Source organism: Morone saxatilis, unplaced genomic scaffold, assembly GCF_004916995.1.
Source record: "Morone saxatilis isolate NCDOM2014 unplaced genomic scaffold, NCSU_SB_2.0 Contig11, whole genome shotgun sequence".
NCBI classification, from domain to species: domain Eukaryota; kingdom Metazoa; phylum Chordata; class Actinopteri; family Moronidae; genus Morone; species Morone saxatilis.
Window position 1 is genome coordinate 21,361,933 of NW_023339663.1, and position 17,079 is coordinate 21,379,011.

General features: G+C 42.1%; 1 protein-coding gene across 2 annotated transcripts in view; it reads left to right on the forward strand.

Moving 5' to 3' along the window:
- The first annotated feature begins 806 nt into the window (after positions 1-806).
- insyn1 (inhibitory synaptic factor 1) overlaps positions 807-17,079 on the forward strand; it is a 51,237-nt gene continuing 34,964 nt past the window's right edge. Inside the window, exons 1-2 of one of the 2 annotated variants that reach the window (XM_035652553.1) lie at positions 807-1,309; positions 1,838-3,478. In XM_035652553.1, coding sequence (XP_035508446.1) covers positions 3,335-3,478 — 144 coding nt within the window. In that variant the 5' untranslated portion in view covers positions 807-1,309; positions 1,838-3,334. Of the gene's footprint in view, positions 1,310-1,346; positions 1,578-1,837; positions 3,479-17,079 lie in introns of those variants that run through there. The other variant, XM_035652554.1, reaches the window with a different exon arrangement.

Consider the following 17,079-nt stretch of genomic DNA (forward strand, 5'->3'; position numbering starts at 1 on the left):
TCCCCCAATTAGCCTTACAGCATCAGCATAACGTCTGTGATCCTAGTAGTAGAAACCACAGAGGACCCCAGAACAAATTCATCTGCATGGAAGATCCACCTAACCTGAATCCACTCTGCATTTCTCTTTACAATTATGCTAAGGAATGCACTGAGCCTCTAGCAGTTCAGTACAGTTATCTGCCAAAACCCTCTGGAAACTGGTGTACATTGCTCAAGAAGTTGTCATTATGAATTTGCTTTACTGTTAGATTATCTCCTTTAGAAAACTAATTTCATATTAGGGTAATTGCCTCTGGTGGGGTTATGCTGGGCTGTTGTGTTGAAAAAAAAATAAAATGCTGATGAAGAGGACGGGGGAGAGAAAAAGTCATGCTGGCCCTCCCTCCCTATTTCTGTCTCTCAGTCAGATGAGGTCATCAAACACCAACCTGCTTTGTATATTAATGATGTAACAGCCAGGGATTTTTGGACACCCCGTCCCCAGAGACTGCTTGGCTGGAGGCAGAGGAAGACTTCATCTTGATTTAAGAGAGAGATAACACCCTCGATAGAACTGTGACAAAGGCTAGATAGGCAGTGTGAGAGCAGATAGCGAGGGAGTGTAAGATGCCAGCAGAGAGGAGAAGACAGGAGAGGAGCGAGGCAGAGGAGGGACAGCGCGATACACTGTGCCTTTAAAGCACCAAGCCCCTCCCTCCACAGAGCCGAGCAGAACAGCCGAGTGGTGCTGGCAGGAGCCTGAGCCCCACGATAAACTCTGGCATCAGCTTCCCTTCATCCGGCAGTCAGCGAGGACACAGTGAGGGCGCAGGGGCAGAGAGACGGGGACGGAGAAAGGGAAAGAGCAAGAGTGACAGAAAGGGGGGGGGGAAGAGAGTGAGAGTCGAAAAACAGGCAGATAGAGAGGGAGAGGCTGTCATAGGAATCACACAGCTCCTTTTTCACAGCAGCAGCTCAGCCGTTTCTGTCCACTGCCTCCAGATGCAGGCGAATGCTGATGGGGATGATGGGTGGCGTGTTTTCGGCAGCACAGTTATCTGAGTGATGGTAGCAGCCGCGGTGGCATCACAACCCAAAGCAGGAGCTCTCCTCGCCGCTCTGGCTGTTAGTCATCTTTCAGCCTCCTCTCTCCCTTCTCAGAGTGCTATCAGGGCCATTCATCGTTCCCATCTCATGCCTCCTGCCTCCTCCTCCTCCTCCTCTTCCTCCTCCACAGCTTCATCCTCCACTTCTACTCCTCCTCTGATGAGCCAAAGCCTCAGAGTGAAATAACCCTGCTGATAGAAGCTTCTCTCTCTGTCAAGACAGTAAGTAGGGGAGGGAGGGAGATAACTGTGTGTTTGTATGTGTGTGTGTGAGGGAGAGAGAGAGAGGGAGAGAGTGTGTGTATGTGTGAGAGAGAGACAGATAGAGAAAGAGAGGAAGAGAGAAGAGCAAGGCGGCGAGAAGAGAAGATGTTAGTGTGTGCGACAGAGGGACTGCTAAAGAACCAGGGGGTTGTGTGTAGCTTGAATGATCCTGCTGTGCGTGGACAGTGAGCTCTGGGCATAGCAACAGCAAAGTGATAAAAGAAAGGTGAGTAGGTGTGTGTTCTGGTGTGTGTTCATGTGTGTGGAGGTGAGGCAAGTGCTGCTGAAGCAAGAGATTCATGTAAACAGCAGCAAAAGAAATGTCAACGCAGTTAATTCCTGTCCATCTCCGACTCACCCTCACTCTCATTTCTGTTTCTTTTCTAATGCTGCTATCTTTTTCGGGAAAGAGTGGAGGGGGTGGTAGAAAGGAAGGGAGGAGAGACATGAGAGAATAAGTGATTGCTTTCCTTCCCATCTGTCCAGGTGCCATGTGTGATTGGCCAGCGTACCCCGTGGCAGTGGCATCGCCCTGGATTTGGCGAGAAGCTCTCCCCCCTGCTTGTTCTCTGGGGCTCCTCTGGGAAGCTTTCATAGGATTTATCTCGTCCTGCTGGATGGCACAGAGCCCTCTGCCTCTCTGAAAAGAGTCCACAGAGAAAACATACACTACACGGATAAGAAGTAAAATAATTATCCAATCACAGCACAAGGAGGCAGACCAGGGTTCCCTTAGCAACAACTGAAGGAGAGAAGAGAATCCTTTTCTCTTTCTGCTCCCTTGGTTTTTGGGCACACCCCTGTGGACTGCTGTGGGTCAGTGTTTTCTGAGAGGACTTGGATAGCGCCGTTGCATAAGACAAGCTGCCACCCAAATTCCAGGGGAAGGTGCTCGCTCGCCCTCCAGCCCCCCTCGTAACTGTGTCTAATCAACACCACGATTTTTTTGTTATCCCTCCACAAATTCTCATCACAAGTCACGTTCCGCTGCCTTGGAAATCAATTCATTCTGATCCCACGCCACCTGGAATAAGCCCTGCTTTGGGGGGAGATTGGACGCTCTGTGAAAAGACCCACACCTACCTTCCTCCCTTTCATGGACGAGAAATGAAGGACAACACGAGCAAGTCGTCATCTGCAAAAAAGAAATGGATGTGAAGCAGTTTCAAGCAAGTTTATTTTGATGAGAGTTTCTACTGACAATCTTTTTATTTTTCCTGGAAGAGAAAACGCCACACTGCACAGAGGAATATCCCATTTTTTTCCAAACAGGATCTGTCCTTTCTCTCTTAAAAGACAGTAGACCTCTCTGAGGGACTATATTTAGAAGGCAAATCTTGTCCCTGCTGGCCAATAATGTAGAACACGATTTTGAAAATTGAGCCACTGCTGGGAGTTCTATTTTTCTATCTATGTTGGATAGCTTTCTCTATAAAAAGGGTTAATACAAACCCCTTGTCTGCTTTCACTTTTGTATGTTAGCCTGCCATTATGTCACTGTGTTTCAGAAGTAAAAAAGATTGTACAGGACAAGTGGAAGAGGGAAAAAGTCTCTTCCCTGTATAGTGTTTTAAATAGCATCTCCTCGGTAACAATTTCAAACGTACACACTGACACATGAGATGAGTTGGCTCTACACGATTATGTAAGAGTTTCATACCAGCTTTAGCCCATGTATTTTGCCTCTTCCTTTTCCATGGATTTACAGCATTTGACTTTTCCCATGCTCATTTTCTCCTCGTTTTTGGAAGCATCTACCAGAGGGCATGGATGTCAAAGTGTGACCCTGTGCCGAGTGTGCGGGAGAGGCAAGGTGTTTTGGCTGCCCAGGTGCTTTTAAGATGTTGAGGTCTCCCTGCGTGGCCGGGGCCCCTGTTCGGATCAGTAGCACTGAGGCTCCTTGTAGCCAAAGACATGGACCCCGACTCGGCTCCCCCACGCCCTCAGCCTGTTGGCCACTGGCCCCACGTCGCCCTGTAAAGGATGTCCCTCAGCAGAGCTCCGGCCCGGGACACCTCTGAGACCCCCAGCCCGAGAGAACGCATCCGCAGCCACATGAAGATGGTGATCAACCAGCTGGAAGGTATCCTCATAGAGCTCAAGGATGTGGCCAAGGAACTCCGGGAGGTGAGGTTTAAAGCCAGCTACACATATTAGGCTTTTGGCGGGGAGGGGAATTAGAGAACAACAGGGGGAGGAAAAGACGGAGGCAGGGAGAGAATGTGGGTGCCAGGTGGGTGTGCTACTCAAGAAGACTGCATTTAATTAAGTGTAAAATTCCTTTCGCAGCATGGAGATTTTGATTAAGATTTGAAAGTGATGAGATCTCACTTTTTATTTTTTTGTAGCAGGAGAATATTGTTGATTACAACCGCAGCAAGGCTGTCTTCCTTTTCCAATCAAACAATTGCTTATCGCCAATTACAAATGTCCTTCATGTGTTCAGTGGTGTCTTGTGGTAGGTACAGTAGATGTGAAGAGCTGTTGAAAAGCAGCAAAGCCAGTTTGAAAGGAAACACAGAGGCAGGCTTAGATAAGATACAAGACTTAGCGTCGCAATAGTTATATAACCATTTTGTTAAGGATCAGCTGGATTCCTACTGTATTTTTGCAACTGCCATGGTAACACTAGAAGATTTGTGTGTGTGTGTGTGTGTGTGTACAATACACAGATTGAACAAGGATCAACAAACATCTCTCTTTGTTGACTGTGTGTGAGCGCATGTGGTCTTACAAGCAAGCAAGTGTATGGATGAAAGAAAATGTGTGTCTGACAACTGACAATCAGAATACATCTGTTCATGTGTGTGACAGTACAAAATGGCCCTCATCATCTCTTCGGGATCTTCTCCGTGCAGTGTCCTAAAAAGCCGTGAGCTCTTCTTGCAAAGCTCCTCCAAAGAAAGAGATAAAGGCAAATAGAGAGACAGAGACAAATGAAACCTGAGCAAACAGTTGTGTCTGACCCATCCCACATCCTCCAAGCGCATCACATGATTAACCTCCCACCTGCTTCTGACCATGGATGCACAGGGAGTGTTTGTGTGTGTGTTTCTAAATGTGTTGAAGAAGTGAAATGGTGGATGTTAGTGCATGTAATGACCTGAAGGAGGAGGAGGGTTTTGAGCAGCCGGGGTAAAGCTGCCATAACTCACTCCATCACCGCACGCACACCTTACCGCCCCCCCTCGGCAAGCCCTCCCCCAAGTCTTGCTGACTCCCAGCTCTGTCCCACTCACCGAGCTCTACTTTATGTACTTGCACAGTTGGAGGTGCAAGGGCACATCTCACAGTGCACCTTCTCTCTGGTGAGCAGGAGAAGCAGGAGAAGCAGGAGAAGCAGGAGAAGCAGGAGAAGCCGGCCTGCGCGCGGGAGTGATTGATGATTATGGGACAACTGCAAGTGGAATAATGCTGGCTGGAGCTATTTATAAACAAAAACACGGCCTGTGCCTCTGCCAGCTCCAACGCATATTACCATTCTTATCCCAGACCCCATTAGAGAGGGCTCTGCACAGTGGCTCAAATGTCATTTTTTATTGGGAGAGCACAATCCCACATATTGAAATGGCTAAGGAATCATATTAGCTGCCGTGGCGGTCATAATGCTGGTATCAATATCCTGCAATTAACTGACCTGTGAGATTGCAGACTGTATCGAAGGGAGATGAAGAAACAGAATCAGTGTAGCGCCATCAGATGCATGGAAGCCTAATGTTCCATAAAATCTCTCATTCTTGGCCACATGAAAGGAACAACATAATAGATAACGACTGTCACATAAATAAATGATGAATTGCCGTGTGAATGTAGTAAAATAAATAACTCCGTGAAGGAGCAGTAATGACTGATTATCACCCACAAGGTCTTTGGGGAAATGGAGATACTGCAGTGCTCTGAGGAGGAGTTAAAGCTGACATTCCAAAGCACGTAGCTGCCTTGAAATAAAGAAGTTACTGGTCTGTTACTATACTGACTTCCCAGCACTGTTTTCATAGCTCAAGATCACATAGGTACAGTGTCATTGCACCAGTCTGACAGGAGCAGAATTTCAACCCCTCACTTAGTCACACTGCAACAGAATCTGCCATCTGTTCATTCAAACGTGAGTACATTGTATATTGCAGTGTTCATTAGACCATTTAGTCCATGCCTTTATATGAATTAATTTTCCAGTCAAGTTTCAGTTTGAGCAACAACCATTACAGAAATGTATGTTATGCCGATTTTATAATACTATAATTTCTATATTTCAAATGAGGATTTACAAAGTTTACCAGTTTTTAATTGAATACATATTTCAAGCCCCAAGGAAAAATTTAACAAGACCCAAGGGGAACTTCACGTCCACAAAAGGAGGTGACACAGAAAATTGCTGAAATAAAATGGATTATATAAAACTGTGGTTTATGAGTCCAGTAGAAGGCAACTGCAAGTACTAGTGCAGATTTGGATAAGTGTGACCCATCCCAAGTGACTTGTAGTTTCTTCAGCACAATATGGTATTAGATAACTCATGTTATAAAGCACCAATAACCAGCATTAATAAATATTGAACATATTAAATACCGATGTATAAAGTAAGAAAATAAGACACAGGGTGAAAATAACCAGAATTGTCCTTTTAGAAAGACCTTCACCTCCACTGATTCTACCCCAAAGTGGCTTGCTTTTCTCATAAAGGCACAGGAGTCTTAAGGAAAGGGTCACCCATGGGTCTTACTTTCTTGTCTGCCAGAATTCATCATCCTCATTGTCCATTCCCTGGAGAACAAGCGGTTACCTCACATCTTAAATACTAAAAGGAAAAAGAAGGAGAGTTTGGATAACTACAAACACTGTGCGCAGTCTAATCGAACCCTGCGGTGAATCTACCAATAAACTTAATCATTGTCATGTAAATGGAAGTGTTTCCTGCGCGGCAAGTGCATGGCAGTCAGAAATGTCTGTCTCTTAAACTATGCATTTACTGTATTATACTGAACAAATGTATGTACTGTTAGTATACATAAAGCTGTTTCATTAGATCATTTAAATTGAAGTATGTAAAGCATCGCAGTTGCATGCCTATGCTACAGTATAGTCGCACGCAGTAAATCTCCTTCACATGTCAAAGATAGATGTAACATAGAGCATGCATAGTTTTTTAAGATTGCTCTCTTCAAAAGCCTATTACAGTCAAATGCAGCCTGTCTTACTTGCGAATCCCATTACAGGCTTCATGACAGGTAAAATGAGAAGGATCTAAAGGAAGGACATTGGAAGGCAACACACTGATAAACTACACCATTTGTAATAATAATACTGGCAGGAGTGGCAACTCTAGAGGAAATAATTCATTTAGGTATCGTGTCAACCTTTGTCTTAGAAGTCTGAGGATAAAGAGGAAAAATAGCACCAAACGAAATGCAAAGCAACCTCTGAAATTCCTGATGCTGCGTTGTTCCTTTTGCTAAAACTGAATTTCACTGGGGGGAAAAAAAGGGAAACTAAGGAAATGCAACTGTAGGAGTGCACTCATGTTAGTTATTAGAAAGATACAGACTGGTAAATTGAAAGAATTTAATGAAGCACTATAAAAATAAAGAAAAAAAGACATGAGGCTGTGGCAGTGGCATGGACTTGGGGGGAGGGTTTGGCAGTGAGCTACACATCTTTATATGGAACTAAACAGGAATGATGGACGGTTATTATGTGGATGTAGTTATTATGCAGAATCGTACCATGAGCAGACGATGCTGCATGTCTGTGCTGGGCTCAAGACAAATGAACACAGGAAGGCAATCAGGACTTGTAGAATTAAAGCTCCAAATGAGAGGAGTGAATATAAGCTGGACAAAGAGCAATTATCCCTAGCAGAGTACAGCAGGTCCAGGACACTGGCCTCCATCAGTCAGCCTTGTGGTAGTTGTCTGTACATGCTCATCGTAATGCTGGAGACTGGCTTACTGTTTCTACTCAGCTGCAGGCCTGAAGACAGAGGAGGGAAGCAGCAGAAAAACACCAGTGTCAGGTGAAAACTGCATCCTACAAATGTCAGCTTTTTAAGAATGAAGTCCTGAGTAACAGCTTTAGTAATGAGACTGGCTACCATGCAGTTTTTTAACTATCTAATGGATTTTTTGAGTGTGTCATGAATGTTTTTGATCTACTGAAAATCACCTGTCATTAGCAGCAGCAGGACCATTAGCCTTTCAGGTTTTGTTCGTTTCTAGAACAAACAGTCAAACTTGTGCTCGACAAGCTTAGCCCACCACTAAATATGCAGGAGCACATCTCATTTAAAATTACTGTCACCCGTGGCATGATGGCAGGCACAGAGGCACAAATGGGGGGGGTCTATTCAATCTCTATTCAACACCCAATACCAGCCGCGTGATCCCAGCATGGCTGTCAAATCAAGGCCAATGGGATCATGCTAAAGTGGAGTCTGTAAAAGAAAACTGCTATGTAAATGATTTGATCAGAGAGGCTACCGTGTGGTGCTCTTTCATGTCGAAGGCATGCTTAAACGCTGCATTGTTAAAGCTTTTGGTACGGAGGGTGAGGTATCCAAAAGGCTGGCCCCCAGATCAGCCAGCCAGTGATGTTTACTTATCGAGACTGAAACCAGTTATGACACATCCACATCGAGGGGGGGGGGAACCACGGTCCCTCTCTCTGTTGAAGCTGCCACGCTCAGCACTGAACCAAATCTGTTCCAAACCCAGAGGCAGCCCAAGGGAGACCAAAACCAAAATCAAAGGGCCATTTTTTTCTGCAGGGGCCAGATCCTCACTCTGTGTTTCCCCCTGCTGATGCTGCTGCTGAGCAGGGCAGGGAGCAGAAAACTGCCTCGCAAGAATCCTTCAACATTGAGGGGGGACTCCAATAATCACTGACATTTTCTCTCAAGGAGTAGAACAATATAAAGGATGGCGGTAAACACAATCTCATTCCACAGTAGAGTTGTGTAATAGTTGATCCTATTACTGGGGAATATTTTGGGGAATGTTTAAGGGCATGAAAAACATATTAGGAAATTTGATGATTCCTGTGGGGAAAATGGGTCACTGCAGAGGCACGTAATACGATAGAAAAGAATATTTTTAAATGATTATTGAAAGTAATTACAGTAAGTTTCCAGATTTCCCAAATGTTGTACTCTTTAATCTTTAATTAAAATAAGTATATCTATCTTTATAGACTACAGATTTGGGAAAATGTAGGGAAAACAAGTGCATTTCACTAAAGCCTCTAATGTACGGGTGCCAACATGCTAAAGTAATTACACTGTAAATAAAAAGCCAGTTTAATCCAACCATTAATGATGACTTGATATGGCTGAATATCAAATCATCCTGGCAGAAGATTGTGGTTCTTTCTGTTTGTCCAAATGAATTCCTACAATCAGAAATTACAATCAGTCACAAAGCTGTGTCCTGGTGGATCATTTCCCACAAAGCAACCATTTTGATTTGGCCGCCAATGTTGCGGGTTTACTGCCCAGTTGACCACAGCCCAATGATCTCCATTGAGGATGGCCCAGCCTGTTCTCCACCATAGAATCCATTTACTTTCAAATTAAGGCAGGGTTTGGCCCAGTCTCCGACCTGAACAGGCCGACCAGCTGTCCTTGCAGGCCAGTGGGCAACGGCGAACGCTTAACCACTCACAGAGGAAAGTACCCTTCAACCTGACATACCTGGGCCAAAGGGTTTCTTCTCATTAAAAGCCATTTGGAAGAAATGACAAGTACCCGCCTGCTGTGTCTGTCAATTTGTTCCTGCTTGCCTGACCTCTTTTGTGTGTGGAAATTAAATTCCTAAATTAAACCTGGTGACGTGCCTCCAGTTAAGTTCTCTTTGCTCAGGAAAACAACAAGAACAAGGTACCTCAAGCCTTATCTATTCTTCGCTGAACACAAAACACCCTGCCATCTCCACACCTGTGTTGCAGCCTTGAGCTGAGCTCCACATAAATTTGTCCGTTCTTGGAATGAATCAGAGGCTCAATTATTCTCAGGGCTGATGAAACATTGCTTCGGGATTTGAAGTAAAATGTCAGATCGTCTCTTGGTTGGAATGATTTTAAATAGATTCCGACCTGGTCACAGAAATGCTCACGACCACCATGGTGACCCTATTGACTAACACATAATCTGATACAAATATAGCTCATCACTGCTATAATGAAAGGAGAGGATATTGTGCATTTAGCTGATGGTTTTACCAAGACTAGCTTGCAACAGTAGCAATATCTGAATAATCTTTAATCTCCCTATTAAAAAGTAAGCATTATTGAGGACTGAAACGTAGGCTTTAGTGGTAAACAACGGGTTAAGACTTAAGCGGCATCTAACCTTGACAGCTGTGGAGAGAATAAAACTGCACCACGCAAAGCATTCCCCTGAGCCTCTTTTACCTAGCTCTGCTATGGAGCTCCAGCTTCTTTAGGATGCAGGCCCAGCATATTGACTAGCCCATCATGCCTGTAAGACCCACTGGATTAGCTGGCCCTTTGAGCTCTGCCACCCTCTGCGAACCCTGCACTCAGCATAGACAGTAATGAGGGCTTTAGGTTAGACGTCTGCTGAGGTAAACACTCCAAAAATTGCGCTCGTCTTGCTCATTGATTTTTATCAACTAACACGTCTACTGTGGACAAGTTACAGATAAAGCAGTAAAAAATTTCACCATGCATGTATGTACTTTGTGATTTCAGCCAGGAACCCTCTTGCCTGTCCCTAGGCAAGGATAGAGCTGAATAGGATGAAAAAGGGAGTTAAAGGCAGAACAAAAAAAGAAAGAAAATGTGTGAAAGAGGACGAGAGAGAGAGAGAGAGAGAGAGAGAGAGGGCGAGAGAGAGAGAGAGAGTAGAATGATGTATTAAATGTATGTAGAGATGATGTATGATGTATGATGAGGAGAGAGATGAAGGGTGGATGGAGATAATGGTTTCTCCTGCTGCACAGAATTGCGACAGACTGGGTGGAACAGCTTAGATCAATTGTTGCAATTGTGCTCATTCGTGGGCGTGTTTAGGATTGTTTTGGCCTATCTCTGTGCTGTGAATAAAACCAGTAGGCTGTAGTTAATGGTGTGAAAAATGGCATCCATCGAAGTGCACAAGCAGCCTCCAAGAATAGCTACATCATTTCATTGTGTCAAAGCATACTGTACGCAGAGGGACAGCTTGCTCTCCATTAGGCCATCAGGCTGACTGTCTCTTTTACCAGGTGTGGATACTAATTTTTATCAAGAGTACAAACGCATGTAACGCATAATGAGAGCAACAAATTAATAATGTGATCTGATTTCAAAGAGATGCTATATTTTCCTCCATTTCCATAGCCTGTGAAAGTGCTCAGGGCAGCATCGGCCAACCCACTCACCAGTGTAGCAGTTTAATCCAGCTAGAATCTTGGAAGTGTGTTATACTGAGGGATCATCAGGAGGCTTTTTTGCCCTTCCTTTTATTTTTAGCCGTAGTCTGTGATGCATCATAAATCAACCCAGTTTCGAATGAGATTGTTCAGTTTTAACCAGCAGAAATAGCTGAACTGAGATGGCACACAACTGAGCATCTGTATCTTCTGACCTTAAAAAACTTCAAAGCTTTTTAAGGTATTTTCAGGAAAGTCTAGTTTAGGCACACAGCATGTCTATCCTGACATATAATTTCAAGCAGTTGCTCCCAGATAACTCACAAGTGGTGTCTAAGTGCTATGAATATTCAACATTTATGATTATTTGAACCAAGGACAATTGATATTGCATCTGGTAGTTTGTTCTTCATGGTGAGGAAAACTGCTGAATAATAGAATGGTGTTTTGCTTGGTTTAATACTTAATGTTAGCAGCTAAAAGGGTAGTAAAATAGTTTGTAGCAATTGTATATTGTAAAGGCTGTTATTTCCAAGCTCTTTATTGTAAATTGCTTATTTGTCAGTAATTTGTCATAATCAAAGCAAATAAACCACTGCACAAGGAAACTATCATGGGATAAATACAATTATAGTATATAGAGTAATATTAAGCTTGGCAACTTGTATAATCAATCTGTGCTAGCAGTTCAACACATTTTTTTATTTTAGGAAACATTATGATGAATGAAGCTTAGCCTCCTGTTCACCTTGTTATAAGGTACATTGGTGCTGAGTTCTGATCTTATTATATAAAAACACAAATGTCCAATGATTCTATAAGGAGGTTGTCAGAGTTATGCATTAGCATAGATTCTGGTCATTCATTACCAAGCGCATTTCCCCAAGCATTCTTTGTGTCCTGAAAAAAAACATACTCAGAGGACAAAATAAGGACAAACCGCCATGGAAAACTCATTTTTTAAAAAGGTCCATAAATTTTGGCACAACATCTGCTAGATTGTCCTGTCTTCACTTATACTTGTTTTATTGATTCTGTTGGAGTCCAGACAACAAAACTGCAAATTAAAAATCTACTCTAAATGGCAAATTTTTGAAAATTATCTCAGCTGCATTGCTGCTAAAGCAATAGTATTATCAGACGTGTCAATGACAGCTTATGTCTTTGGGGATTTGGAGAATATTGATAGTTAAAGTTACAAATTGGATACACACTTTCACACGTTGTTTTTTCTTCAATACAGTTTGGCTAAATGTAGCCCTTGAAAACCATTGTGTTGAGGAAACTCAGTGTGTCCTTAATTTTGTGAAATACACTAAAGAACAGACACAGTTGTGTGTTCTAGCAAATAATGCAGGGATTGGTAGAATTTGCAATAATTTCTCTAAATTGGGAAATCACAGACTCCTAGAGGGAATTATAGGATAATACAGAGGTAAAGCACCTTACTATGTGAGCAACAAGACTCTTGAAATGCCAAAACATTAGATTCTCTTACTGGGATTTGTTTTTAATCCACCTAATTAATGCCAACTAGACAGAGATCCATTTAACATTTAAATGTCATCAATTTCTTCACTTTGTGAGGAGCCTGTCTTTCTGAATATCAAAGCAGGGTGTCTGAGCTTGGCCCAGGGTGTCATAGTTAATCTGTATCGTGGACCTGAGAGGGACCTGTCTTATTGAATAAATCAGTGATTTTTGTCATTTATTATGCAAGTGAATATTTGAATTTCACAATAGTGCAGTTTACAATACGCTTACCGACCGTAAGTGATGTACTCTTGTTGGTGTGAATGTTGTTACCCAGCAGTGACGTGGCCACGTATTTAGGTAGTGCTGGAGACAGAGATACTAATCTTCAAGAAAACACCTAATCATTTAAAGACTCAGCATAGACAGCTGTACTAAACTTATTAATGACTAAATTAAAAAATGTACATGGAAAACGAGCCAGGTAAAACAGTGACACACAGAGCTGAATCAAGCCATAACACCTGTTCACTCAGGAAGCCACTTTGCATGCTGGGAGTTGGCTGCATAAACGGGGAATAGCAGACTTTCCAATAATTAGGTAGATCCCTAATTTCTGTGGTTTTCTTTGCTTTGGAATTGTTTTCTTTTAAGTGCACAATGTCTTCAATTGTTTTGGCTAGGTGGCAGGCTGGGGATGTATCCAACACGTAGCGGGGTTTGTGCCACTAAGTGTTGGTGGAGCAGGTGTTGAGGCTGCAGGTGAATAAGTTGGCCATGATAGCGAGTTATAGCTCCAGTACGTATTCATCTGTAGGTGTGTTTCTGTACAAAGAATGCCTTTTGCTCAGCTTATAAGTGACCTTTGTTGTTATGTTTGTACATGTTTCTCCACAGTCACTGTGATACCCTGTAAAGGGCAGCACCTTTGCAATCTCTGAGTCTAAGATGTAAAACCATAAAATGTTACCCTGTTGAGCGCCCTCAAAGACAGTTCCCCATGTTTTTGGAATCTCCGTCTCTCCGTTTGTCACATTGCTTTACATTGGCAGCTCACACTCTGCCAGTGGCACGGCATGGATGGCTGCCACCACTGTCACTGTTAATAGCATGACAACGCACCATCTAATGCGGGGCAGGGCAAGATGAAAAGGCACAGCAGAGAGGACAGTCTAATTATTCAGACACACAGCTAAAAGTAGACAGGAAGAGAACATGTCAACAAACTGTTTGGGTGATTAATATTTTTTCTCATCTGCGTAGTCACCTGTACAGTTGGCAGTTTATGGCCAAGACGATGAAGCCCAAGATTTCCGACTTTTATGCAAAGTAGATGATACAGCGAGGTCTATGAGGGTGAAAAATATAATTAGACTTTTTGGTCTTCTGTTATTCTCAGGGATATTAACTGGGGATGGGACTGCAGGTTGATGTGGGCTGCGGCAGATCGTGTGCTGCAGGTTCTGATTAGAGGGAAAAATCCTAATTATGATTATGCAAAAAACAGATTGGACAAAAAATGAATTTACTGATGAACATGCATTAGCAAATTCCCAAGGTTAATAACCTTCTGGACCGTCATCTTTGTTTCCATCGTGTCAACCATTTCCCTATTTTTAAAAATGATTATTTTATCCATTTGCTACAGTATTCAACATTTCATTATTTGAATTCAATGTATTCCTGATATCTTTACTGATACATCTTCAGAATACATGTCCTGTATTTGTATCCTATGTTGTCATAATTCATTCAATGTAAAATATTAGATACTGTATGTAGGTATTTTTGCTCCAGTACACACAATGATCACAGGTTGGAGGCCTATGGGGAGCAGTTTCTCTTGTCAGATGGCTGCAGCTCAAGGACTACCATTAGTCTCTTTAGCTAGCTTTATAGCCCTATTTTTATAAACATGCAGCTGTTTGACAACAGAAAAATATATGTCAGAGATAACACCAGTATAGTGTGATAAGATATATATAACATACTGGTGTTCTCTTTAATAGGAGAAACATTCCCTCTGCAAATATATGTTATTTCTAAGTATATATTTATGCAATAAAATAGGAGCTGCAATGATTAGCTGATTAATCAATTAGTCAATCAACAGAACATTTTCCTTGTCTTACATTGTAGTAAATTAAATTTTTTTCGGGATTGGGACTGTTGGTCCATGGTGGATATTGGTTTGCTGTATTCGGATGACGAAGAACTGAATCACTGAAAAAATATTCTGCAGATAAATCTGTAATAAAGATAGCTGCAGCTCTGAATACAATTGTCCTAGAGCCTACACAAGTGGACTGCATGATTTATTTTATTAACTTAAAGATAAAGATCAACAAAGAAAGCCATTTTAATGACCCTGGCCTTTTAAGCTTGCTACTCCGTGAGGTCATGCAATATGTGAGGTAATGCACTCTAAGATTGATTGAAATAAATATGGCTTGACTGACTGACTGACTTAATGTAAGTAGTGCTTCCATCAGTCTCCTTAGCTGCATAGGAAAATACACTATACAATATATTCAATACAGCCTACGGAGTCACATAGCTGATTGTTAACCATGGTCATTTCTTGAGTGAGTCCATTATGCAAGGCGTGCTCATGTTTGTCCACACTGACTCACGTGTACAGCAACAAGTAACGCACATGCATGCAGTACACTCACTTCAACAAGGCAAAATCCATATTTGCATGCTGTCTGTGGTAAGGAAAGTATGAAGAGTCTGACAAGTAAAGCCGCTCCACTGTCCTCAGTTCAACTATGACTCACTCACTTTTGTGGCTCCCAGTGAGTGAGCACAGATTATTCTCTGGAAATGAGATGGTTGATAAAGATACCAAGAATGGCTTCTTTCGGACTGGATAAGATATGGAATGATTTGTTTTTTTCAAGTGATAAGTCACTATAACTTTGTTGGCAAATGAGGAAGAACATATTTTATCTGCTGTCCATGTAATTTTGAATTTGTATTTATGTAAATTATTACATTCATGGTTTTAATGGTCACTAAATGGGATGATCAATGCAGTGTGTGATTCAGTGTAAAGAAAAAAAGTCTTTGTGTGTGACCAAGGACTTAAGGTTAATCATGACTGCAATGACCCTCACAGAGCTACATTTTCTGGCACTACAACATAAATCATAGTGCCCAGTCTGCTGCTTGAGGTTTATTACCAATTCTGTGTGCATATGTGACTTGCTAAAAGGCAAACTACGTGACTAATTGACCTAATGTTTAGAGCCTGTCCTTGTTTGGCTTCAGAGCCATTGACATGGATTAGAAGATGATGAGAAGGAGAGATAAAGCAGAGGTGGAGCTGCAACGATGACCTCCACAGTGGCTATCAAGGTCATAGCTGGAATTATAACTCCTAGAATCAGCTGTTCATGTTGGCAAAGAGGGCAGCTTGATGGAGTGGTTTGCCCACAGTCAGGACTTTCAGAGTCAGGTGAGGGTGAAGACACTCAGGTCATCCATTGTTGATTTGAGCAGGGAGGCTTTTGTCAGCACAAAACAAATAGGACAAGGGTACAGAACAGCAGGGCATCCGATGTGTGTGTGCACGGAAAAGTATTTAGAAACTGAGAATAAAAAAATTATGGATGTGGAGAAGGAGGAAGATGTGGAGGCAACCTGAGAGAAGGAGAGAGGAGGAGTCACAGAGAGACAGAGAAAAAGAAGAGACAGACAGACAGACAGACAGAAGGCTTATCTCTTGGCCTGCAGACAACAGTTCTTTTTCAGAGCTGGAGCTGTGTGCACAGGGCCGGGTGGGGAAGTGTGTTTCTCTTTGGGGGTGGCTGAGCCAGAGGGTCAGCAGTTCATCCCATAATTCTATGGCTGCATGTCAGTCGCAGATGCACGACAATAAAAAAGTGGGTCTAGCTATTTAACATCTGTCATTCCTGCATCTGCACTGGGAGCTGAGCAGTGCGGCTGGTAGCCAAAGCACATTTGCAAGAGTTCACAAAGGAACATCAAAGATTTGTCTTTATCCAACTGTGTGCTTGTATTTTTATGTACTTGTTTTAGATCTTATTTTCAACTGATGCTGGAATTTCACAAGTCCTTTGCCCCTGAGAAGAATCCAATCCATCTGTCTTGCGTCACTATTGCTTTGCAGAGTCATTTGTAACAACCAAAAATAGCTTTGGTCTACATTTAGTCAATGACATCTGCTATGACCTAAATGGAGGCAATATTAAATGGGCTGCGAGTAGCTAAATTTGTGGTGGCACACACTCTTTAAAAGGGATCTGAGTTTTTTAGTACATCCTAATGTCTGAATTATGAAGAAAGAAAATCAAGGGCGCTTCATACATCAAAAAACAAAAAAATGCCTTTAAAGTCACAATGCACCAACTGGTGAGCCTCTTGCTTCCTTAAGTTGATGTACAGTATTTTCAGTCGATACAGAATATTAGGGCAGAATGTAATGTGGAGCAGCATTATTCAGAAATATAATCTAATGTAATATTGGTTAGGAAGAGAAAAAGATTTTTATGTGATGGAGGGCTAAAGGTGCAGCATGCAATGAAGACACAATTTTCCAGAAAGTACAAGAACCAAATTGGTATTCAAATTGGATTTTGATTTTAAACCACAAGAGCAATTCTTTGAAAGAGCACTTTTGGGGGCATTTATAGCAATGTAAATGTTTTTACATGGAGAATTAGCATACAAAATGAAAAAAAAAAAAAATGTCTTCATCTCACTGTGACTTTAAGGCATTTTACAAGGAACTGCAAGAAGTGCTGAATTATAATGGTGAAAATCTCACATATAGTAATTGTTTTTGTATTTCAATTGTATTTGCACATATATATATATATATATATATATATCTATATATATACATACACACATACATATATATAT